The 26,459-nt window shown below is 47.2% G+C and overlaps 1 protein-coding gene across 1 annotated transcript in view; it reads left to right on the top strand.

Moving 5' to 3' along the window:
* Window positions 1-26,459, top strand: part of SCML4 (sex comb on midleg-like 4 (Drosophila)) — a 46,476-nt gene that overhangs the window by 5,014 nt on the left and 15,003 nt on the right. The window contains exons 2-4 of the mRNA XM_010573401.1: window positions 3,019-3,148; window positions 5,742-5,942; window positions 8,647-8,841. Coding sequence (XP_010571703.1) covers window positions 3,019-3,148; window positions 5,742-5,942; window positions 8,647-8,841 — 526 coding nt within the window. The remainder of the gene's footprint in view (window positions 1-3,018; window positions 3,149-5,741; window positions 5,943-8,646; window positions 8,842-26,459) is intronic.

Genomic DNA, 26,459 nt, shown 5'->3' with positions numbered 1-26,459 from the left:
CAAAAGCTGATTTGAATGCCTTACCATGAGGATTTCCCAAAGTGCTCTGACAGATTTTCTCTGTCTCCTTTTCTCTCTCTTTCTCTCCTTTACTACTTTTTTTTAATTTTCATGCGTATGTGCTCTCTCAGCTGCCAAGCTCTCAGTCAGTCAGCTGGTTGGTTGGATTGGCTTTTTGATAGAGAAGAATCAGTCCAAAAAAAGACATCTTTAAATGAAATACTTTGAGATTTACACTTAGTGATATTCAGGGACTACTCAGGATTTCAGTGGCCAGGAGGTATTTAAGTTGTGTTTGCTAGTGTACTGTCTCTTGTAATCAGGCATTGATTTATTCTGATCTAATGAAAGCATATTCTCCCCTACCCCTAATAAAATGGCATTTATCTGTATCCAGAGGCTGTAGAGCACACATTGTTGTAATTAAGTTTGCAGTAAACTGTTCACTAAAACAGCAAAATGCCAAGAAGGGCCTTCCAAGCTAGAGAGTTTACACAAGTCTTGCCCTCTGTTTATTTGCTCTTGAACATAAGCCTGCCTGGGCCTCCAAAAGCCAGGGAACAGACAGAGAAAGAGGTCTACTGGGCACTCCCCCTCTCCACCAGGCTGATGGTGCTGGTTGGCGAGTGCACACTCGGTGCATTAGGGTCAAGGGCTGGAGAGGGGACTTGTGCGCCTGTGTTTGAGGCCACAGGCCTGTGAGCCAGTAAGGATGTTAAGGAGCCAATATGCAAGTGAAACAGAAGTTATTAGGTGTGCTGTCTCCAAAATAGTATCTATATAGATGTGTGTATGTGTGAGAGCACATATATATATTTATATATATGTATACATAAATATATATACAAGTATATATGTACATCTCTATATAAATGTATATACTTTTATATTTGTGTATGTACTATGTACAAGCACATGTATGGATATATGCATTTATTTTACATGCATGATTAAAAGCAAGCCCAGAAGCCAGCATAGGTGCTGCTCAAATTTCACAGTGCCAGTCCACTTCACCATAGAAAAGAGAGTCATCGACATGTTGGTACAGAAAATAACAAATCATGCTGCTTCTCACCTACTCTTATGGGATAAAGCTCAAACTGGACGGGGACCTTGATTTTGGAAACACCGTTTTCCTCACATTTATTTTACTTGCTTGGAAAACAAACTGACAACACTTTGCTGCTGGTCTTTCCTGATCGCAATCTGAAAGCAAGACAACCCTACAAAAACAGGACAACACGGGCAGGTGAGGACTGGCACTAGCCAGGGGCCAGCTCAGGGTCCCTAGTACCCTACGGCTGCCAAACAGCAGGAGGTCAAATACATAGTTTGTCTTAGATTCACTTATTGAACATTTCCTCCCTCGTTCAGGCTAAATCCAAAGGAATTTAGCCTGCCCCAGGGAAGGGCAGGTGGTGGTACCATGTGGAGTTGGTGCCTGGCACTGCTGAGACAGGTAGGACGCAGCCTCTGCCCCAGACACCGAACAGTGCCCGGCTAGGGATGGTGCCTGGATGGGGAGCCAGCTTTTATTTCTGTCCCGCTTATTGTGCCCATCTTTCCACAGAGGCTGCTCTGAGGGAAACTCTAGGCTGCGTAAAGGAGCAAGTTCAGGAAGGGCTTGGTGGAGGTCTGGTAGGCAAAAATTAAAACCATCTCAACAAATATGGCCTTTTTGTTTGTTTTGATGGGTACCATCCCAGCACAGGCTACAGTGCTACTGAAAGCAAGAGAGACCCTAAATTCTCTCTTAGTGAAGCCCTTGCTGGGATAAGCCAGTACCTGGGGAATGATCCAAACTCCCAAAGATTTAATGATTGAAAACTCACTTGGATGGCACTAAGTCCAACAGCCTTCCCTCTCCCTTCCCCAGCTTTCTGTTTTCACCATTACAGTGAAACAGTGACCATTATTTTAGACAGTTGTAATCATAATCATGGACAACATGAATCTTTATCCAAAGTGACTTCTGCTCTGCAGCAGGACTTGCTCAAGGTTTGGTTAGTAGGTAGTGGTCTGGCTTCATTTCCAACTAAAACATACTTTGTACATTATTTCCAGCTTGGGTGTAAGCTCTGAGAGAAGCAATAGTCTGCAAATTTAACAGGGCTAAAAATTCCTTTTCATTCTTACACTTGTCACTTACAGCATTTTTACCTTTGGCCACTGAAAAACAACAACAAAAAAAAATCACCTGCCAGAAGAACAGCTTAGTGTAGTATATGTAAATATATAAACCAGCCAGCTATGTGCTTGGCTCTCTGCTTTCCCCCTGCTTCCCTTTGTAGCAAAAGGAAAAGAAAGCGTGATACCTTCAGGTCACATCCATCACGTCAGCACTTTATAATTATGAGGACCTGATCGTCACTTGACGGGTGAGACGTTACCAGATACCGGCAGCATAAAGATGTAGTGATATTGCACCGTAAATTCCCATCACTTTTCACTTCTCCAAGCCGGGCTGCAGGTCACAAAGATTACTGGGTGCAACAGTGCAGCAGTTTGTATTTACTACCTGGTAATAACACACTATGGACCATGGTCTGAGCTTATTTACATGGGTGTCTGCCCAAAGTAGCCTCTTGGTGCCATTGGATTTACACAAGATTTACACCCCTGTAACCAAGAGCAGAATCTGGCCCTAAATTATGACGTAGTTAAAGACCCCGTGTTTCTGAGTTGCGGAGAATTGTTTACACCCACATGAAATGCGTTGTAAAATGCCATTGCGCTGATTTGTTAGAATGTTAGACCCAATTTGCTCAGGTGTAAATAACTACCCAGTGGGTGGCATAATATTTGCATCCTGTAACTTAAGGCATTGCTGTCTGCTGCAAATCAGTCAGGCTTCAGGCTCCAGTATCCTCCCGGGAGCAGAACGGATGCTCCTGGCCTGGAGAAAGTGATGCAATAGCAGATTGCTAATGAGTGGGAGTTCATGGTGCGTGACATACACGGAATAAAATTGGAATATTTTGTGTATACTTTCATTACCCAATTGGTTATTTTTTGCAGCTGAAGTCTCGTGTCCTGATGACTCCCTTAGCAATCTCTCCACCGAGAAGCACACCGGAGCCGGATATTAGTTCAATCCCCCAGGATGCAGCTACGATACCCAACTCGGCCACCCCACAGGCTCTCACAGGTACCCAGCCTCAAGTGCTCCTTGGCCAAGGGGTGAGCAGGAACCATGGGCTGACAGCCAGATGCTGTGCTTTCCAGAACAGGTGGAGCTCATGAAAATGGGGCGTTTGCAGAATAGACTGGCCACCAGTGACAAAGAACAAAGATGTCCTGCAAGACTATGTTTTGACTGCCATGTGTCAAGTTTAGTGGAGATGGCAGCTCCACTCCTCTTGAAATGTGAATATCAACATCCCATGGATGCTACCCATGTGTAGTGGGTATTTTATACCCAACACTCACGCCGTCAAATGTGTTGCAATGACCAGACTAAACCCCGGTGTGAACATGAAACATCTGTTACAGCTGTGGGGAGAAAAATGATGGAGGAGCCATGGTCTGACTGTAGGCAGGGTTACCAGCACATAAACCCTGATGCCTTATCACAGCAGCAGACCTGGTCATTTCTGACTGTAGTCAGGGAAAATACAGCCTCATGCCTTTTTTTGCTTATATTACCAGAAGTAACATGGGTCAATGCTTTTAAACTGGTGTAAATGAGAAGAAAATCAACAAGACAGTTGATTTACCCTGAGATTTCAGCAGCGAAATGGATTAGATAACATTAGAATATAAACACAACACATAAATCCCATTATTTCTTAGCTGGGATGCACAGAGGAGAAGTTTTCCATCTGCTCTGGTAACAGAATGGTACTAAATGTAGCGACGATGACAATAATAATATATTTTATTCTCATTTATCCCTTCACATGCGAAGACTGCAAAGCGCTTGGCAAACATCAGCCGAGCGGTGTTTCTTAGCGCTGCCCTGAGAGGTGTGCCCGGTGCCGCTTTTGGATGGGGACAGGGAGGCACAGTCCACCAGCCCCACCAGATCACCGGCGTGGCCGCAGAGGCAGAGGCTCCGTGGGTCATTTCGGGCTCTGCGGATGCAGTGCCCTGCACCTTCATCTGCCCGTCCCCGTGGCACCAGCACCTTTTCTCCCAGCACCTTCCGAACGGTGCGTGTAGGCTCCCACCAGAGCAGGGTTTGCAGGAGCAGGAGGCAGGCTCAAGCCAACTTTTACCTCTCTATCTGCACTGAAAGGACCATTGGGGCCCCCACTCCCCAGCGAGGGACCCAGCACGCTGCCTGCAGGCTGCAGAGTCCCTTCCGCAGATGAGCTCTGGACAAAACCGGTGGCTTGTCATAGCAGAAGCCACATCCTGCAGATTCGGTGAGGTTTGGCATGGTGGCACCCAGGGAAAACTGCACCCTGACAGCCCCCTGCAATTCATGCATGCTGCTGCTGTCTTTCGGTGCGTTATCCCTTTGTTTGTTTGGCACTTGGAGGGTGTAAAGTGCTATGTAATGATAAGTATGATTGCTATTATCCTCCTGTTTACCCAGGTTATATACTGCTTGAGCCCCTTCTGCTGTTCAGTGAGAGATGGGGTAGCAGAGTGCACTGACAGTTGCACTAGATTTTCATTATGGTGATGCAAACTGTAAATTATTTCCAACTTTACACAGCTGTCATCATGTCCTCCACTCTGCTTGATGTTTTTTTTGTCACATATCTGATTTCTGTCAGAGGATAATGTTATATTGTCTGAGAGATGACAGCTCGAGCACACTCAGCCAGCTATTATAATATGTCTCACTTTAGCTTGACTTTAGGCTGTGTTTTAGTCGCCCTTAGTTACCACAGTGTTATCTCCGCTTCCTCCAAGACGCAGTTGGTCTCAGCCAAGCTTAAAATAAGTTCATGCTAGCGAGAGAAGAACACTGATTTTTTGGCTATTGCCAGCAGGCCCGATGGCATGTAGAAAAACTGCCTTTGCAGGCAATGGCATATGAGAGGAGGCACGCGGGGCTTGGCTGTGGAGAGGCTGGGGCATCCCTCGCAGACCCAAATGGGGATTTAGCGGTGGTCCCAAACGGGGATTCAGCACTGCACGCAATGTACGGTTTCCCTCGAGGTGACGCAGTTTGCAGAGGGAACTGCAGTTTGCAGTTTGGACATGGAGGGTCAGGAAGCTCCCAGAGTCTCTGCCTTCGCACCGTGCAGCTCAGCGCAGCAAAACCCTCCAGAAATTACAGCTGCGTTAAGGTCAGAAGCAGCAAGGAACCAAAGTCTCCCAAAACTCATCTCAGAGCAGTGCTTCTCAGAGGGCCTCTCAATGAACCAGTCTAGGAACACATAGAGAAAAAAACCAAACCCCAAACACCCCTCAGGTTGGATTTTACCCGCTGCTGTAAGGTCACCCTTGCTAGTCACTGTCCTGCGCTCCCTGGGCATGTTTTCTGGCCACCAGCTGCGTGGACAAGGTAGTCTGCGAGAGAGCAGACCCCAGGCACACACAGGAGCTGCTCTAGTTGCACGTAGCTTATCCCCGCCTGGGACACCGAGCGAGGCCTAAACTCAGCTCACTTCACTTAGGCAATGGGTGATCACTGCAAGGAAGCCTGGCTGCGCCATTGCAAATGGCAGCAACTCGCCGGTGAAGGGGAGGGCTCGTGAAATAAATAGAAATGTGCAAAGCTAGCATTGGCGAGGGTGCTCTCAGGGCCGTTCTGTAATAACCTTGTCGGGGTTTTGTGTCTACAGTCTGCATTTATGTCAACAAACAAGCGAACCTGGGGCCGTACCTTGACAGAAAAAGAGTGCAGCAGCTTCCGGAGCACTTCGGGCCTGAGAGACCGTCCGTGGCCCTGCAGCAGGCTGTTCAGGCCTGCATCGACTGCGCGCTCCAGCAAAAGGCCGTCTTCTCCCTCATCAAGCAGGGCTACGGAGGCGAGATGGTGTCAGGTAAAGCATTTTTGTTAGGGGTTTGTGGCCCATAGGGAAGTGCTTGAAGTCTCAGCTCAGTCCCCAGTCTGGCTGTCCTAGCTGTTCACATCAGCTGGCTGGCAACCAGCTTTGAACATCGCTTGCGCCGTTGTAAAATGAGCTGCTGCAGGAATTGCCTTGGTGTCGGAAGAAAGTATATTGGTAAAGAGTATTGCCGTGGTGATTTAGGGGAGGAACAGGGCTAGCTCCAGAGCCCTGTGCTTAGCACTCTTTGAAACGGTGCTGAGGCCAGGCCGGCGCGCTGAGTTTTTCGTGCAGCCGTACAAGGACGAGCAGCGTTGCAAGGCTGCTTCGTGCCACACGTTGCCGCCACACGTTGCTCTAAAGGAAAATTTGCACAGAGTTCAGCTGCTGGTGTGTCCTCTGCCTGCAGTTCATGAGCCAAATCTGCTCTCAGCTGGAGGAATTGCAGAAGTCCCGCGGCAATTCCCCATACAGCCGGACTATGCAAATATATCAGAGAGGATCAGAGGGAACCTCCCCAGAGCGCCTCATCTTCCTGCAGTGACACTTCTCGCTGTGTCCTGATGAGTCTCCCTTGTCCCATGCTGGATCCCCTGGCCTGGCTCTCAGCCTGAACATGAACTTTTCTTTTAATCGCAGCAAGAGTTTTGTGTCACAACTTGGTTTTAGCATGTGGGGATGCAGTGGGAGTGAAACAATGATGGGAATATGGGAACAACACTCTCCAATGAGCTGCCATGGATGAGTCAGGCACGAACACAAAGCCAAGGACCGCAAGTCCCATCAGTTTTTCAAGGACTACGGCAGCTCAGCTGTGCAATTGGGACCCTCTTGTGTGGGAGCTCAGGCTCTGGCCCTCTGTCCAGCATATAAATCCTGCTTCCTCCCTCTCCTCTAGTTCTCTCTAATCACAGCTGTACCTTCCCTAAGGGACATCAGAAACACTCTAAGAATGATCCAGATTTGTTCACAGAAACACAAGACTGAAGCAATTTAGTGCAAAGCTTCATTTTTGCCTGGTTCTCTGCTGCATATATGATTTTCATTACAAGCAGGACAGTCATGTTGTGCACCAAGCTTGCCAAACCCCTTCGTCTCGGTTTCTCTGAGCTGGCTTGGTTTCAGGTACCCGAGCTAAAAGCACCTGGTCAACATTGCTCCCAACTTCAATGCGTCTTCTAATCATCGATGAGGGGTGAATGGCCTCCTAGTCATGGTGTGGCTCTGCGACTGCAGCTCACTCCCAGCCTAGCAGCAGTGCAGACAGATTTTGTCATGGGCTTTCCAGTCTTCCCATGGCTTGGCTCACAGATGCTTAACCGGCTGTGGAGCATGATCCCTTACAGCAGCTCAGGCCAGCTATAAGCTGGCTTGATAATCTTTATCCCAAAGATTATAAGCCTAACATTGCAATTTATACTTGTTAGTAGTGACTGGAGGCTGTAGGACTGGAAAAAAACCTTCCAGGTGGTGGAGTTCAGGCAGCCATATCAGGTAGTCCTCCCTGCAAATCTGTTGACACCTGAATGTGCCCCGCTACAATTAATCCTGCTGGGTCTGTTGTGACCTCTCCACCTCTCTCATGGCTGGGACCTATGCCCTTTTTGATTCCTGGCTAAATATATTCCCTGACAGCTTTGTCCAGGAATTTTAATTGCTCTGCTCTCACCCGAGATGTATTTCTAGAGAGCAGTCCTCATCTTGCTAGGCCGAAATACACAATTACTTTCAGGTCCTCTCTGCATTGTGAGGAAGGTTGCTGGATTAGTGAAAGAAATGCAAGTGTCTTTCCACAGCCCCACGTAGAAGAGATGGTGATGGCTGCAGTGCCACAGGGAAAATTTCCGTTCCCTGAACATCGCTGTGGCCTGCCTGTGCACCTCTGCAAGTGTGAATTCACCCTTTTTGAGCCTGGATGACCAGAATGGTGCCCATCACTCCAGCTCAGGTTTCACCAGGACTTTATATAGTGGAATTGACACTCCCTTGTCTCTCCTGGAAATGCTTTGTTCAATACCTCCTTGAAATATATCTGACTTTTTCATCACTGTGTCACCTTGGTGGCTCATGGGCATCTGGCCAGCCTGTCCTGTCATTCCTCCTCCCATCAGGTCACGTTGAGCCTCCTCAAAAAAATTATGGATTGCCATGTACTTTCTAGTATTTTTTTCCACCCATTTTTATTATTGCAGAGCTCAAGATCAGCCGATCCTTTCTGTGCAATCTCCCAGTCCTCTTCTCCGTTGATAATGCCTCCTAGCTTACAGCATCAACAAAATCTTTTTGTGTCAGCGTGGACCACTGCTGGTTCGTCTCCAGTGCTTGAGGTCTCCTGCCAGCAGAGCCTATTGTCATCTCCTGACCCACCTGATCACTTTCTTTCCCATTGCTTAGACCAGGCTATCATAATTGCCTCCTTCCAATCATACAATACAGTTTTCAGTTGGATACATATATTAGAAATCCTTGAACTGCCGGCCATGACAGTTGGCATCTTCCAGCACTTCAGGGTGAAGGTGATTGGGGTCACAGAAACTCAGCTCCTTAAGCTTCTCCAGTTTGTTTTGTACTTCAGGTGGGGTAATTATGTAACATATTTTAAGACATACAAATACTTGTGTGAAAGCTTTTCCCCTGCTCTCATTCTTCCTCCTGCCGTGCATCCCCAGGTATTGACTTGCTCCTGCTTGCTTTCCAGTTTCAGCTTCTTTTGAGGGGAAGCAGCATCTCCTGAGCCTGCTGGTAGTGAACAGCATTGGGTATGTCCTGCGCTTCCTGAAGAAGCTCTGTCGCAGCCTCTTGTGTGACAATCTCTTCAGCAACCAGCCTTTCCAGCAGTACAGCGCCGTGTCAGAAAGCCCAGAGGTGTATGAAAACAGACGGATGGAGGCAGGTAGGCTGCTTGATCAGCTTGGGCTCCAGATTTAATAGGGCTGAAGAAATGACTGTCTTTTTTTGGTCCTATACTGTATATGCTAGAGAACTGTGGGTCTCTGTGGGACTGTGCCAGAGGGAGGCAGCAGGCTGATTTGCAGTATTTTTTCCAGTAGCTACAGAGGAGGCTTTCAGGTGAGAACCACTGTGTTGAGGAGCCCCAGCAGTGATAGGGATTATTTTTTTTTATTATTGTCATGGTTTAACCCCAGCCAATAACCAAGCATCATGCAGCTGCTCACTCACTCCCCACCCCCCGCCAGTGGAATGGGGACAGAATCGGAAAAAAAAGTAAACTTGTGGGTTGAGATAAGAACAGTTTAATAGAACAGAAAGGAAGGAACTAATAAGGATGATAATAACAATAATAAAATGACAATAATAATAAAAGGATTGGAATATACAAGTGCAAAACCAAGTGATGCACAATGCAGTTGCTCACCACTTGCCAACCAATGCCCAGTTAGTTCCTCAGCAGTGGTGTCCCCCCAGGCCAACTCCCCCCAGTTTATATACTGGGCACGATGTCACATGGTATGGAATACCCCTTTGGCCAGTTTGGGTCAGGTGTCCTGGCTGTGTCCGCTCCCAACTTCTTGTGCCCCTCCAGCCTTCTTGCTGGCTGGGCATGAGAAGCTGAAAAATCCTTGATTTAGTCTAAACACTACTTAGCAACAACTGAAAACATCAATGTGTTCTCAACATTCTTCTCATATTGAACCCCAAACACAGCACTATACCAGCTACTAGAAAGAAAATTAACTCTATCCCAGCTGAAACCAGAACAATTATTTTATATGTCTTTGTTTCTTTTATCTCTTTTCCTAAGGAAACAAGGCTCATATGATCCCATTGTCCTTGTTTCTGTCAATTGTCTGCCATAAATTTTGGCCTTCTCAAGCATACCTGGCCCTGGGGTAGATGCCTCAAAGGGATTAAGTTCCTTTAAGTTTCAGGCAGGCGGGAAGGTAGAGGGGAAATTTCTCTCTCCATCCAACTCAACCACCGTATTAGACATTGAAGGATCCCCACTGACTATCAAGCCTCCTCCGCTTGCAGACCTGCTGCAGTGTTGCCTGTCCCCACTCCCCAGACCCCTCTGCTCGTGCACTGTCTTGGCTCGTTAGCTGCAGCGAGAGGTGGGAGCCCGGGTGAGTGCGTGGACCCCAGCCCACATTTTGGTGTCACCGTGGCATGAACAGGCAATCACCGCCATAAGGGGTATGCCCTGACCTGGCACTGCCCCAGCACTTTGTTATTTGTGCGCTTCCCCGCTTGCACACCACTCATTTTAAAGATCACCTGCGAAGCAGCATGGTCTGCCTTCACTCGAGGGGAGCTCTTACTGGGTGAGGGGACGGAGCTGCTCACAGCAATGCAGTTTTGGGTCAGTGTCATTAGCATAAATCTAAGGTAACGTTATTAGCTGTAGTGCACTCAGCCTGGATCCTGATCCGTCACCTCCACCCATGAGTGTAAACCTAAATGAAAGTCGTGACTGCTAAGGGTTTGCTTTGCTACTTGTGGGAGTGTTTCTCCTAGCTTAAAATGCCTGTTGGCACCAGCAAGGTCCTTGCCTTAGTGCTTGACCATGTGGGGCGAAGCCTGGAGGGGCTGTGGTGTGGGGCAGATGCACCCAAGGATGGTGGTGGGACAGAGAGGCACCTGCCCCGAGCAGCACCAGGCTCCCAGGTGGATGGCATGCCTGGGCTTCCTTCTTGCCCACACCCCAGGGTGCTGGGACAGGGTGCTGGGCCCGCGCAGCCCCTGTGGAGCTGGGACATACCTGTAGCCCCCATCTGCAATCAGTGGCTGGAAAGCTGCCCTGGGGCCCTACTACAGACATGGCAAAAGTTAGTTTAGAAAAAAAGAAATAAGCAAAGTTATGGCCCTGAACCTCCGCTTCACCTGCAGGTTTCCTCCTGACTTAAATTATTTTTTTCCTTTTTTATTAACAACACTGTGGGTGTTTGGGGAGCACACTGTCTCTCATGCATTCAGTTTAATGGCAGATACCTGCTGGCAGCTGAGAGAAAGGTGTTTTAGTGTCCACAATTATGATCCATGAATCGCTTGTTTGCCAGGAAGACCCTAAATGTGTGCTTCACACACCAAAGCTGGGAGTGGGCTGTGCACACAGTGCAGAAATTGCTTTTTTGTGCAAAGAAATCCAGCTGCCACTTATACACATAGGGAAGGAAAGGCAAGAACTCAGATTGAAAAGCACTAATTTTTTTCCTCTGGACTAGGACATTTGCAGCAACTTGAATGTTTCTGAGAGGTCAAGGGATTTCTGTAGCTCTGAATGAGTGCAGCCCAGGAGGCCTGGCATTTGCGTTTGCATTTGCATTTTAATTTGCATGTACATTTGCATGGCAAGGCTGTGGGTCATGGAAGGCAGCTCCACAACTGGAGTTTTTACCGTGGCTGTTACACTCTGAGCATCTCCCTCCCCACATAATTTCAATGCAGATGTCCCTGACACCATTCCCACTGGCTCTGGCCAGCCACTGAGGAAGGGGCAAAATACGATTTTTGCCCCAGACCAGGCAGGACGTGTGGATGTAGGGAAGTCTTCTCTTCCTTGGCTCTCCCACTGCTGGGGGGCAATTAATAGCCCCCCTGGAGGCAGCATGGGCTAGTGCTGGCCTGGGCTCTCATCCCCTCTGCCTGGGAGTGGGATGGAGGAAGAGGCAGTAGTTCTTGGGACTTTCATATCTCCATCACCAGCAGCACTGTGGTACACTGGAGAATGCGAGCTGTGAAATAGCTGCGGGCAGCGGTTATACATGGGGTTAAAACTGCCCCCGCCAGCCTCCAGCTTGCTCACCCCAGGGTCTGATAGCCACTGGCCTGCTAGGCAGAGAGCCATAGCGTGTGTCAGCATGACCTGCAGAGATTTGGGTGCTTCCCTGTTGAGGTGGGGACATGGGAGAAGTGATGGAGGAGCCACCTGGTCCCGCAGTGAGAGAGGCTGTGATGATCAATGCCGTTTCCAGAGCAGCTGGGTGCTCAAGTGGCTCTCTGAGCTGGCAGCCCCAAGAGGGGACTCTCCTCCCACCAAAGATTAACAGAGAGATGGTGAGACAGGATTTGAGGACACTTTCAGCACTTTGCTGACCACCAGCCTGGGGTACCAAATTTGGTGAATCTGGATTGCTCTGCCGAAGCCTGTCCATGAGCCTGGAGGTGGCTGGGGGGAGCTCAGCAGCTTCACCAGCTAACCCGCTGTCTGCATCGCTGTGGGCCCCAGGATGCAGGCTGGAGAGCCAGGGACTGGTTTCAGTGCAGCCAGGTCGTTGTTTGGAAAACCCACCTACAAGATTACTGCTTGGCCGCAGGGCAACACACGAAGGCATGGAAGGAGAAATTAACTCTGCCACATAAAGCCCTTGAAATGGGGAATTTTGGAGAGGGGGAAAGGTGCCTCTTCCGCAGGGCAACTTGTGCCCAGCTCAGGAGCTGTCTGTCCTTGGCTGTGTAGCAGAGGAACTGGAATGACAGCCTCGCACCCTTCATGCTGCGCTCAGCCGGAGCCAGGCAGATACATAATATTCCTGTTCATCATGTCAGGCTGTATTCAACAGCTCCGTTGGCACCAGTGGAATAACTCCAGTTTTACACAGTGGGTCTTAAGCCACTGACTGTATGTTTAATGCTGCATTGCCTAAATCTCTTTCCATCTCCCTGGGAGCTAGCGTGTCTCTGCAGCAGGATCAGCACAGGGGGGACCTCTGCTACACAGAACAGAGATGGGCTTTCCCTGTAGTGGCGGTAATAAGGAGGACAGTAGGAACTCTTCTCGCAGACGGGTCTGCGAGGGCGCCTGTTGGGATAGAGCTCGCATGGAAGGAGCAGAGCTGTAATAAAGCACTGCAGGAAGCCATGCAAAGCAGCCACATTTTTCATGGTTTCTGTTCTCCAGCTTGTAATCGAGATGTTCGTTCTTTTAAAATCATGTGCTTTTGAGCCCCTGTGTACCAATGAATTTAATATATGTATTGACTTCGGTGCAGTTACTCTTGATTTACACTGGCAGAAGTGAGAGGAGAAGCCAGCATCGTGTCCAGTCATATTAATCCACTTACACCATACAGGAGTCACCTTTTAACCTTGCCCTGAGGCACATGCCCCTAAGCCATTATTCACCTGTGCTCACAGCAAACTGCCAGATGCTAATGGCTGCATATAGGCCAGGTGGGATTTGTTGATATATGCATATATCACTTACAACAATGTTTTACATGTCTAAGAAGTATGCATTCACTGGGCTGTACCCAGCACGGGCCTCTGCAATGAGCTTTCTTGGCTGTGCATTACCCTCCCTGCACCTGAGCCCCCACACTCTGCCTGCCCTGCCAACACCTCTCGCACCAGCACCCAGTGGCCCCACACGCAGGGCAAGGGTCCTTCTCCAGCCCTCTCCCAATGTCGGTGGTTTCACTGCCTTGTCTTTGCGCATCTGGGGACACACCCTACGGCTTTTTCTCGACTGTGAGGGAACTTTCTGGCTCATGAGAGCAATTTGTGGGGAGCAGCTGTGGAATGACTCCCAGGACTTCATCCGGCAAGTGCCTGGCTTCAGGTCTGCATTACAGCAAATCTTGAGATGTTACCTGTCCCTGCAGCACCTGGGTTCAAAGCAGTTCTGGACCTGCACCCCAGAATTTTCCATGAGAGTGGTAGTGCAGTTGAAACTAAAATGATGGCAAGCTCTAGGTGAACTCTGCAGAATATGCTGTGAAGTGTGCCAGGAGCTACATGGATGGGAAGCCAACAGAGATCCTGTGAAGTGCCTCCATCCACACCCTCTGCGTTCAGCTTTCATTAGTCCTCCCATGCTGAGCTAATGGAGATCATGGGAAAGGGACATTTCTGGAACACCTACATACTGTTGACATGCACCTATGCAATGTTAGACTGTTATTTTTCAGAGGAAAGCATATTTGCTATAAAACTTCTTGCCAGCGTGATAGTGGCCCCAGAAATTGTAGTTTCTCCTATGTGGGAAGCATTAAGCTTGATACTCATCTTCTTCTTTCCCCTTACAGTCAATCCTTTCCTTGCTCTTTCTGTCTTGAACCTTGGGTTTTGGTTATTTTATGCTGTTAGACAGTTGCTGTGCTCCATACAGAGCACGGCTGCATGTAGCTGCAGCAAATCCTTCGTTATGCAAGGAATCCTCAAGGCGGAAGACAGAAAGGTCTGTGAATAAGGTCCCCAGCCTTGCTTCTCTCCCCATGGCTGAGTCAAATTTGTATGCGTAGATACCATATGGTGTCCCCTACCACTGTCCACGGGAGAACAGCACCTCTTCTCATGGCAGTGGCTGGATGTAGGGCCCCATATGGAGCAGAAGCACAGCAGGAGGTAGAGGTACCCTATGCTACATCAGTGCCTCTATATATAGGAAGGTGCGCTCTTCCTATCTACAAGCACTTGAAAAGCTGGTAAGAGAAGTGCTATAGCAATGCACTGTAAAAGTGTGACTAGTTGGCAGGACACTAGGCTGGGAGCTGGATATTGTCAGAGACTTTCCCATTGATTGTGTGGGCAAGTCACCCTTCCCTGCTGTGCCTTTATTTGAGCATCTGTCCAAGGAGGGAAATAATTCTTGCCACCGTGTGCAAAGCCCTTCTAAAACAGCTAGGAAAAAAGGAATAACATGATAGAAAACCACATATTATTACAATCAATATTTTCTGTTCCAAGCACCAGATAAACAGCAGCTCAGAAATTTCAAGCCCTGAGAGGGCAAGAAAAATGTTGTCTTTCCCCTTTCTAGTACCGTGGCTTGTTTAATCTTGTCTTGTTGCATGTTATGATGAGGAACAGTGCTCCTGACTTTTCAGCACACAGAATAAATGGCTTTTATGGCTATCAATAGCTTCGGCTCTCTTCAGCATTTAATTACCTGCAAAGGCCATTTATTGCCTCATATATTCCTCTACCATGAACATTATCCTTTAAACAATAAATAAAATATTAAGGTCACTCTTAAACAGGGAGCAGAGGAACTGCACAAGCCATCCAGCCACAACAAAGTCTAATATAAAAAGTTCGTCTGGTCTTTGGGGCATTTGAATTGACGGCTGAGCCTGCAGTAGAGGAGAGAAAGGGTGGGATGGCTGCAGGCATTTCTTCCTTCCCTCCATGCGTGCATGAGTCTGTGCATCCATCAGCAGGCCAGGTCCCTCCTCCCTCTCCAGCCCGGACCCAGCCAGCCCCAGGGGAGGGCATCCCACCAAGGACCCCCCCACCGAGGTCCTGCCTGCGGCGGGAGCACCATCCCCAGGACTGGCTTCCTGAAACGAGGTGTCCAGGGTGGCAACTCTGTGGCAGAGCAGAGAGGCAACTCTAGCTGGAATTGCATGTCATCATTCAGAAACCTGGGGAGGAACAGGAATGGTTTAGGATGGTACAAGAGGTAGGAAGTAAAACCAAGAGGGTGAAAGAAAAGAGGCAATGCTCCTGCGAAGAGGTTTCATGAGGGTGGTAGCAGAGGCTTTAGCATTAAAAGCTTTAAACCTAGACCAGAAGAAACTAATGAAATGTACACTAAGGGGCAAATCCTGGCAGGAAGAAAAATAAGAGATGGATGGGAGAGATGAAATTCACCTGTGATATAATTTGCCTGAACTCTATAGAATTGGCAGAATTGGCTAAATTGACCCTTCTGACCTTTAAGCTGTGTGATTACTGTTTGCTGACCCCCAAAAGAAGAAAGAGTCCCTTTCTGTTCCTTTAAATTTATGAAATTGTATCTCCTTGTGGATGCTAAGCAATGAAGCTATAAGCAGATATTCCTCCAGCACTCAGCCCAAGGGAAATCCTCCTTCCCACCTTCTGCCGGGCTGTTTTACCTCCAGTCTTGAGGGGGTGCATGAAAATCCATCCCTTTTGGAAAGCTACCCCTTGGGGGGGTAGGCACTGCTTCCAGCGGTGAATGAGGAGAAGCCCAAAGGCCCTTCTGTCCTTCAGCCCAAGATATGCTCAGAGCCACGGCACAGCCACTGGCAGTTCTGGAGATTGCCTGGGCTGCAGCCGTGGAGGTTAGAAGAGAGAGCTAAGCTATGAAATGGAGTTTAAAGGGAAAAGAGATGCTTTATTTTTCCATATCAAAGGGTATGCATGAGGAAAGTGGATGAAATGATGGGCGTAAATGCATGAAGCATGATGGATGAGATCATATCCACTACAGAAAAAAATACCCCTGGGTATAAGCATTTAATTCAAGCTTTACATGCGCAGTCACGTGAGGAAGCAAGGACACTCTTTTAGAGCCCCGTTCAGGTAAATCATGTGATTGTAACTCTGTTTTGGCTTCAGTTTTAGCTTTAACTTTGTTTTATCTCATTAATTCTTTTCCATAGACTTATACGATTCTTTTAGGAGATGTCTGAAGTTAGGAGTACGGGCTTTGATTTTAAATAGCTTAAATTAAAGTTGAAACAGGAATTTCCATTCCTAAATTTTTAAAATATTGATGCAAATACCTGTGATCCAATATACCCATATTTCAAGCAGTCAGATCAGCAGGCCACAGGCCAGAACTGATGATGAAAGACCTACCACCCATCCAAGAGCCGCATGCATTAGCCAGTATGACCCACCAGATTTTTCATAGATGCGAGAGGGGGAAAAGATGATCCTCAGGATCCTTACCTTGTGCGAGTTTGAGCCACATAACATCACTTGGGAGCCACATGTGATGTGTCAGTGTAGGCACTGATAGCCCACGAAAGCCGTGGGCAATTAGATGTGTAGCTCCTTGCTGCTGGGTTGCTGTTGCAGCCAGGTTAATAGAAAGACTGGCTATGGCAGTGGAGGGGGTCTATGAGGGTTAGCAAAGCCAGCACTTACTAAGTAAAAGACAAAGCAAGAAATGTTTTGGAAGAGAGATGAACACTTGCTTGTGTTTTGTGAATCCGGAGGAGAGGGCCCTTGCTTCTGGGACTGCCTGGTACGTGGCACCTACGGCAGGGCCTGGGCTTGTACCTCCATGGGAGGAAGCAGAGTCAGCTGAAAGGGGGGAAAAGGGAGTCTTGTGTTTAAGCTATTTCCATCTGACAGGCTTCAAAGCAGATTCAGAATTTTTTTCAGGGGATGTTACTGATTTTTGCTTGGATGTTCTTCAGTTTTTCATCTCAGTTTTTCTCCTCCTCCACATTGCTCTCTTTTTTTAGCCTTTTAGATTAAAAGATTAAAAGGCTCTTCCTCCTTTATTGGTCTTTATCTACCTTCTGTTTCTCTCTATCCTTTACCAGTTCACTACAAAATAAATGGAAACCCCCACACAATGGCATTTCCAGTTCCATGGAAATAAAACATCCATTTTTTTCTTGAAAAGTCTTGGCCCCTGTTTAATCAACAGTGCTCCCCAGCTCCTTAGGATTTATTTGTTTGCAGTAATTATACAGAGTACATCAAAGTGCCTTTTGGAAAGTAGTAATACACAGCATCTGCCTGAAGAACATTCATCTGTTGGCAAAATGAGTGCAGAGGAGGAGATTAAAGCAATTAAGAGAGTCATGCAAGCAAACTGTTGGCGATGATGTGCAGTTTGGTGTTTGTGCCGAGACGGTGCCGGCCGCAGGCAGCAATGAAAAAGGTAAGGGTGCAAGGCAAGGAGTTGCACCACCAGCAGCCGGGCAAGAGAAATAGGTCCCTACCTCTCACTGAAAATAAGCTGCAAATGGAGGTTTGGGGAATCAGGTACTTTATGGTGGGTTTCTTCATGGAACAGGTAAGTTTACGGAAGTGATTTAAACAAAAAGGCGGCAGTGGCTTGCTGGAGTTCAGCAGAGAAGTGAAAGTTAAGGAAAATGCAGTGAGGCTGGGGATGAGTCCTGGGATGGGGTCCCAGGGCAAGCCTAGGGTCCTGGCAGCATGGCACAGTGCAGCATACCCGTGTGAATGGAAACTGGCTCTGTGGGATTGTGGTGAGAGGAAGGGATAAAAAGACCCAAGGAAGGGGAATTGGTGAGTTCCTATCTGCTGGGACCGAGATCGGCCAGGGATGTCAGAAGCAGCCACAGAGAAGGCAGGAAAAGAAAGGATTTGTGAAGGGGAACTAAGGCTTTAGGGCCCAGCTATGTTGTATTTATATGGCAGAAGAAACCCCAGAAGAAATATCAGAAAGTCGAGCTGAGCTGCAGCACTGGGCAGGGAGAAATGAGGCAAAGACTTTATAAAAGATCTTATACCTACATATAAACACATGTACAGGCTCATGCTTTATATGTGCTCTACCTAATTTCTGCATGAGATTATTAGTTATTAATGGGCAAATGCAGCTTATTTTGCAGTTACTGCACTTTGCTCTAGACATCTCACTTCTTGTGTCTCAAATTATTTGCTTTTCAAAAAAAAAAATTTCTGTTAAATATTTTAAGCCAGTACTAAGCAGTATAATTCAGGGAGATTCATCATGATGGTAGCAGAACAGAAATGCACTAAGTACTTCAGCTGCAGAGAATCCCAGCATACAACACCTTGAAATTTTCAAATAACAGTCATTGTCATCTAGTGTATTCTATATACAGCTTTTTGTAACTTTTATCAATGTTGATTTATAAGCATATGGAGTACCTTATAAACTACCTGGATAGAAAAGCTCCTCTAGGTACTGCTGGAAGCTGGAGACAGAAAAGATCGATCACAGCCTCTCCTGTCTGCCTCTGCCAGTGCAGAACTATTGCTGTGCTAAGACACAAAACTATACAACCCTGATAAATCTCCTTTTCATAATGTACACTTTGGTGTAACATAAAGGCAAGGCAAAAGGGAAGGGAATGGAGGAGCAGGTCTGAAATCAGGAGGAAGAGACCAAAGGAAGAGTTTTTCTAAAGGCCGGATCCCTATGTCATTGAAATCCCTTTGCCTTCACTCGTGGGTATGCAGAGCCTAAACAATTTGCCTACGCTGTAAGATAGGACTAAAACCTCTTCATTGCAACACAAGACATTTACTCAATCATCCCCAAGCACTTAAAAAAAAAAAAAATCCTCGATGGGTTATTTATACACACGAGCACCTTTTATTATTAAATCTAATATATTTGTCAGCAGCTACCTTGTGAATTTACTCTACCTTTTTACTCACTTTGGACAATAAAACCATGTTGATCTGTTCCCAGCTGGTTTCATTCCCCGGTTCTACTGCATTAAACACAATGTGGCTGTTGTCTGGGCTGCAAATACTCAAGGGAAATCGTTTAAATAATGAAAAAAAATTGCCTATGCTGAAGTCCTTGTAATCAGCACAACATTGGATTTTGGAAAATTCTCTAAAAAATTTAGATTCCTGATATTAACTGACTGGCAGCTTCTCCTTGGGGGATTCGGCATTTCAGTTATCGCAAAATATTTTTCAGCAGCTAGGACACAGCGAGATGATACATGGTGCAGTAAAGCCTCAGACTAAACCCTGGAGAATTCACTGCAGGTTTTATCTCCACGGTGTGACCATGCTTTCAGTGTTCATAATATCTACATTCACAAGTGGATGAGGCTTATTTCCATTTTCCTGTTCTGACTGACTGGTACCCCCTCTTTCTTTCCCCCGTGGATGCAATTGTGTGTTCCTATAACCCATGCAAAAGTTATCCCGTAGACTGAAAAACGCAGGTGTGACAGCCCTGAACTGCTGTCGGTGGATGCCCTGGGCTGCCTGCTCACTCGCTGCCTCTCTGCAGCAGCCTCAGGGATGCTGTGGCTCCCTGGGGACAGGTTTCCGTGCCACTCCACCTTGGCAAGCAGTGAGCAGCTCGGCTCCACTGCCACGAACCAGATGTCGCTCCCTGTAACGCTCTCCTTGTCCAGCCAAACTGTGGCAGCCATGGGCTGGTGTGGAAATGGTCCAGTCCTTGCTCAGTGGTGCAGGGTGTGGATGCATGCAGCAGAGAGTGGTGTTGACACGGTGTAGAAACGCCTGCTAAGGGGTGACATCATATTTTCATTGTGCTGCATGTCTGGACGGGTGATGGAGCTAAAAGGAATGGGCTGGTGCTGTAATCCCAGAGTAAATCACAGCAGGCAGAGCTGGAAAGTCTTAATCCATCATGGAAAGCTCTTATCTTTAGATAGATGCATGCAGACTCAAGCTACAAGGAAGATAAGGTTCACAGTCTGTTTCTGACTGGACAGAAATGTGTGAGGCTGTTTGGCAGACACAGAAAAAGTTATTTTTTAATCCTTTAAGAGCTGATGTTAAAACAGAAGGTAGCAGTTCAGAACCAAGGCATTTCTTTCACACTCTTGAGTACTGTTTAGATCTCTCTGGTCTCTCCCTCTCTGGCTTACACTAGATTGAACTGACGGTTAAACTCACCTGAAGTATTTCCTTCTGCATTTCTGCATTTGCTTTTTGTGTTTCCCCACTTGTATTTTTCCTTCCATGAAGGCTGAGATGCAGGTTTTCTAACCTCCACAGCTGCTTAAAACTGTCCCCTCCCACTCCCCTCCCACTGCCTCCCAAACAGGGCAAATGCCATCCTTGCGCTGGGAACTGGAGCCAAGCTCAGGAACTATAAAATACAGGCGAAGATAAAACTGTACAAAGAGTCTCTTGATAGGATTTTGACACTGTGGCTGGCTCTTCTCAAAATGACTGGGAGATGAGAAAAGGCTGGCCCTGGCTGGGGGAGAGGAGAGGTCTGAGGAAGCTATGATATCATGCCGCTTAAAATATGGAGTTCACATCTGGTCAAACCATTATAGAAAATATATGGTAGCACTTAAAAAGATACAGGGAAGGGTCAGAGGACAAAGTCCGTCACTAAACAATATGAGGAATAGGAGACGACACAAAAGAGGAAAAGCGGGGGCAGAGAAAAGAAAGAAAGAAAGAGAGAAAGAAATAAATCTATATTGACTGTGAGGAAAAGAAGTTAACAGGGAATTTAATTAGAGCAAATACAAATGATCAAGCATTGCAGGTGGTGGAGTAAAAGGTTATGAAATGACACAAAAGTATTGACCTAGAAGGAATGGCGGTTGTCCTGGGAAGCTACCAGTAGTAAAAGAGGACCTCACTGGTTTGGGGATCACTGTCGGAGGTGGGGGTGCAGGTTTCCATCGGCACCCTGTGCAACCTTCACCTGGATGCAGCCACTCCATGGCTGTGCAGGACATGGCCTGTTAACTGGGAACAGGGACCCTGCTCCCAGTTCACTGCCCTGACCCCGGGCTCTGCTGTCCAAGCAGCAATGTGGGGATGAACCCAGAGAAAGGCATGGGGTTATCAAGAAAGGGAAAGCTGGATCAATGAAAGTGTGCAATGGATGGAAGGGTAACAGCCAGGGGAAGAAATGGCTGTGCAGGTCAGTGGTGCGGGAGGAGGGAAATAGGAAAGGGAGATAGGAAAATTGCTGGCAAAATGGGAAAAGGGTGATGCTGCTGGTGTGGGAAAGCAGTGAGCAAGGCTGAGATGATGGGAATGATGGAAGAAGCAGTAGGAAGAGATGATGGGGAAGAACAGAAGGAGGCAGGTGGGGGGTATAAGGGAAGGGAGGCTGAGACAGGTAAGGGGAGAGAGGGATGTAACGGGAGAAGTGATGTGGGAGCAGCAGCAGGTGAGGAAAGCAGCACAAGACATGTTGGGCCTGGGAGGAGAGGAGAGAAGGCAGACTGGAGAGTGTCTCTGGAGTGCAGAAAGAGCTTTTACCTATAGGAGAGATTTTAGCAGATTAAGTTTGTCTGTTTTTTTTAAGATCAAGGAGAAAAAGTGAGAGATTAGATCTGCTCAGGAAAACATCAGCTAAGGGTCATCTTTCCTGGGTATACACTCTTCTTCATTTCCTGTTTGTCTTGAAATTGATTTTCATTTGCTTTCCTAATGCACAACGGGAGGCATAATTTTTTTTGTCTTTCTGGAGTGTCTCTATTCACAGATGCTACCAAAGGTCCACTGTATGTGTTCTGCATTCACACATACAGTATACATCCATGTGGTGTGCTGTAGTGGCATACAGATACTGCTGAGGCAAAGGACTTGACATGTTACGGAGGTGAGAGACAAAACAAGTATTTTTCTTCATCCTAATGGAGAACTGGAGTCCAGAGATGATGGATAACCTGACCAAGGTCACTCCTGAGGTCTGCAGCAGAGCTGGGATGTGAAATGCAGGTTTGCATGCTGTTTTAACTCTCAGCTGACCCATCTTCAGGAATTTGGCTAGGAACTGTACAGGCTGCTACTTTAAAAAAACATAGCTAAAGAAATTTGCATTTTTAAATTGGGAAAGCACTTGGGTTTTTTCTCTCCTCCTTTGCAGCATTTTAAGGTGTGCTGGATGTAACAGCCTTGGGCTTTTCAATCCAGTTGCCTGTAGACCATTCATGGAAAGGAAAACTATGCCAGAATGGCTAGAGCATCTCAGAGTGGTAAACAATTGTAATGGAGGCTACTGTGCTCAAAGCAAATGCTCAAAGCAGCTTTCTCATAATTCCTGCTTTAAAATATTGTGTACTAATTTCTCACTAGTGAGTGCCCTTCTGCTGACTACCTAGAAAATAAAATACAGAAGTGTGACAGAATACAGAGGGCTAAGCTACAGATTTATGAAACTGTTGCATTTTAAACCTCAATAGAGTTATGTTTTCTTCTATTGTCTTAGAAAACATGTTTTTCCCTAATTGGTCGAAGTGGGATTAGTATCTGTGAAAGCCGTACACTTTACAAGGCCTTCTGGGAGCTTACAAAACGCAGGTATTTTCATACACATCATTGGTGGAGCCCCAACTCATGCAGCTTCTCTGTGGTACAAACTAACAAGGAGATGGAGAAACATGAACACAAAGAGCTTCCACAGTCTTTTGTAGTTTTTGGACAGTGGAGCCCATCCCTCTTGCTGCCTCCTGTGCCACGGTAAGGGGCCATGGACCCCTCACATGAGCCCTTGCCACGGTCCTCCCCCATCCTCTATGGCTGCTTCTGGGAGTGAAGACATCAGTCACAGGATCAGAGGACAATTCAGATGGGAAGGGACCCCAGGAGGTCTCTGGTCCAACCCCTTGCCCAAAGCAGAGTGAGTCAGCTATGGGGTCAGACCAGGTTGCTCAGGGCTTTGTCCAGTTGGGTCTGGAAAACCTCCAGTGCCAGAGCCTGCACAGTCTCTCCGGGCAACCTCAGGTGCTGCCCACTGTCCTTATGGGGAAAGGGTTTGTCCTTACAACCAGTCTGAAGTTTTCATTTCAATTTTTTCCTGTTGTCTCTTGTTCTTGTGCCATGCACCACTGTGAACAGCCTGGCTCCATCTTCTTGGTGATCTCCCCACGGGTTCTGTAGGGCTGCTGTTAGGTTCCTACCTTCAAGCTCCCTCTCCCCCAGGCTGAACAAGCCCTGTTCCCCCAGCCTCTCCTCACAGGGCATGTGCTCCAGGCCCCAGGCATCTTGATGGCCCTCCGCTGAACTCACCCATTTGTCCATGTCGGTCTGATATCGTGGAGACCAAACCTGGATGCCAGGTTAGACCCCTGCGGTACCCCACCTTTTACTAGCCTCCATAAAACCCATTAACTGCCACCCACTAAGCCTGATCATCCAACCAGTGTCTCACTCAACCCAACTGTAATGTTCTAACTTAGATGCAAGAATATTGTGGGAGATGGTGTTGAAAGCCTTGCTAAAGTCAAGGCAAATGACTTCCACTGCTCTCCTTTTGCCCACAAATCCAGCTGCTTTATGATAGAAGGCAATCAGGTTGGTCAGGTGTGACTGATCCTTGGTGAACCCATACAGACTGTCCCTGGTCACCTTCACCCCCTTCTCTGCTGCTGGGAGGGGCGTCATGAAATGCAGATGTCTTCTCCTGCCCTGAAGTGTCACGGGGGACTGTGTCACCCCTCAGGGGCATAATGGATTTCTCTGTGCACTGGAAGTCCCCCAGGGCCTGCCTGCCTCTTCCCTCTCACATATGGGTCTCTCCTGGGGGTGGGCAGACTGTTGCATGGGCTCACGGAGACATGGTTGCTCAAGGTGCATCAGCTCGTGCAGTTTTACAAAGCAGCCCACACTCAGCAGGGAGCACAGAAGCTGACCAGCACCTTTTAAAACTGTATGATTTAAAACCTGTAACCACATACTTGAATGCACAGTCTCCTTTTTCCTAATCTAACTGTGATCTGCATTTCATCATGAGCTTCTTTTGGTCAGGAGGTGATTCCGATGAGTTGCTCTTGTAATCTACTGACTGCTCATGTCAACTTGGCGATCAGGAGCTCTGAAAAGGCTTGCTTAGAAACCTGGCTGCTTGAGATGATCCCTGCTCCCCCCTGTCCAATGAAGACGTGAATATGACTTTTCGAATTCCCAGAGCACCTTCCACTGGGGCATGTTTCAAACTAATGAATGGAGGCTCCTGCTTGGTCCGTGGCAATAGGTGTCATTACTCTCATTTTGGAGCCCAAAGCAGAGACATGGAATAAATTGATCTAGATCAAGAAAAGAGTCTCAGGCAGGGTAAGGAACAGAATTGACGGTGTCTGGCTCCTTGTCATAGTCTCGTATGCAACTCACAGGTGTCCTTCCACTGAGAGATTTCACCCACACATGTCTTATTTCACACAGACTACTGAGAGAGTCTGACATGAGTCAAAAAATCCCTGGTGTCTGCTCACAAATTTTGGAGTCATTTATATCCATAGTAATAAAAGCTGTATGCCATTTATTTATCAGGGCTCTTTTAATGTGCTGTTTGTTGTTTTGATAGTCTGTGTCTTCTTCCTATTGTAATCATATTAAAAAAGCATTCTTTTCCTGGAATAAAGAGGTAATGATTCACAAGAGGCATAATTATTCCATGCGGTGCAGGCAGGATGCTGCAGAAAGAGCTGTCTTCTTTATGCGTACGAGGCTTTTATTGCAAGTGTTCTACACAGTAATTAAATTCCTTTGAATGAGGAGGCTTGATTGGATTTTCTTTGGTTTATTGGGAGGAGTCTGAAAAGCAAGGTATTTAGCTCAATTGCTATACAATTTTGGCATCTGTTGGGGGTTAGGGAGAAAGGTTCAGAGCGTCTGATTCCCATTTCTCTTATGCTAGTGTTACGTTAGCTGAACTCTGTTGAATTCAGTTGAATTACACCCTATCTGTATTTGTGTGAGAATCAAGCTCAGAAATCCCTGGCAGAAGGCAGCAGGATACCTGAATGCATGCTGTAAGAATCCAAATTATCCAAGGGAAAAAAGCCTTGCTAAAGGAAAGTTACTTGCAGTTGCAAACGCAAGTACCCAAAAGCAAGGAAACTTCACATTTACAGCTGTCCTTCAGATCTGATGTTTGCCTTATGGCAAGTCCAGGCTTGGCCCAGAATGGGACAAAGTTTTAAAAGACAGCAGCAAGAAAATGAAAAGTTAGGCAATCATGTAACAAAAATCTGTGCTGTGGCTTGACACACGAGCCAGGATGCTGGCATAGCACAACTCTTGAATATTTGAGTTGTCAAACTAAATCATGTTTGTTTAATATCAACTACTGTACACAGCTGCCAAGGTTTTGTTTTGTTGGTTGTTTTTTTTTCAAAGGAAAAGAGTAAAAATGTAAATTAAAAGGAAAACTCTATTATAGACAGCCTCAACACCCATTAGCAATGGAGTTTGGGTCTTATAGCATAAATTACAGCATGAATTCTTCCTGTTACTCAATAAGGCTACACAACACGTCAGGAGGAGAGTGTTGCTCAGGCAGGGAAGATGTGCAATACCACGGGGGTAATTTCACCCTGCTCAGATGTCTCTGGAGGGGGAGAGTACATGTGATGAGGAAAGTGGCATTTTCAACAGCTCAAAGAAATGTCATGGGGCAATGGGAGGCACTTTCCTAATCTAGGGGCTCCCTGCCCGCTAGATATTAACACCTTGTTTCACCCAGTAAGAGTGGGAATCTCTGAAGTGCAGGTTGCCAGTATTTGTAGGGATTATGGGAAGGTTTGGATCTCAGAGAGTTTTCCAGGGGGTCTGCTTGTATCTCAGTGATGGTGGTGATGGTGGTGGTGGCGGTGGAGGAGAGGGTCCTGGGGCTGGGTGAGGGGAGGGCTGGTTTTGCAGGGCGAAAGCAGTGGGAATGAGGAGGAGGAAGAGCTTTGGCTGTTTTGTGAAGACAAAAAAGTCAAGTAGGAAGGAGCTTGGCTATCGAGGCCTGTTGGGAGGAGACTGGCACTGGCCAGAACAGGACAATGACACAGACATGGAGGTCTCAGTCCAGACAGCGAAGCCAGATGTGGAGGTCTCACTCCAGACAGTGAAGCGAGACACCCCTGGACCTAGGTCTGAGGGGAACTAGCAAAAAAAAGTTGGTGTACTGCAAAACCTGGGGCTAGACCTGCCTCATGCCTGTGTGTTAGACCCCCAAGCAAAGGGGAATATAAGTCTCTAAAATAGGTCTGTCCGTAAGTGCAAAATTTGGTTTATAGGGAGGAGTCTGAAAAACAAGGTATTTAGCTCCTACACAGTGCGCAAAGTGCAACATAGAGGAGAGGAACCAGAGCAATGGTTTGCAGTTGTCCGTGATGGTGGCACATGTGTCTGAACCTGAGCTGGGTCTGAGTGACCCACTCACACATCTCTGTCCATGAT

Source organism: Haliaeetus leucocephalus, unplaced genomic scaffold, assembly GCF_000737465.1.
Source record: "Haliaeetus leucocephalus isolate CR32 unplaced genomic scaffold, Haliaeetus_leucocephalus-4.0 Scaffold384, whole genome shotgun sequence".
In the NCBI taxonomy this organism is placed as follows: domain Eukaryota; kingdom Metazoa; phylum Chordata; class Aves; order Accipitriformes; family Accipitridae; genus Haliaeetus; species Haliaeetus leucocephalus.
This window is presented reverse-complemented; position numbering and strand designations above follow the sequence as displayed.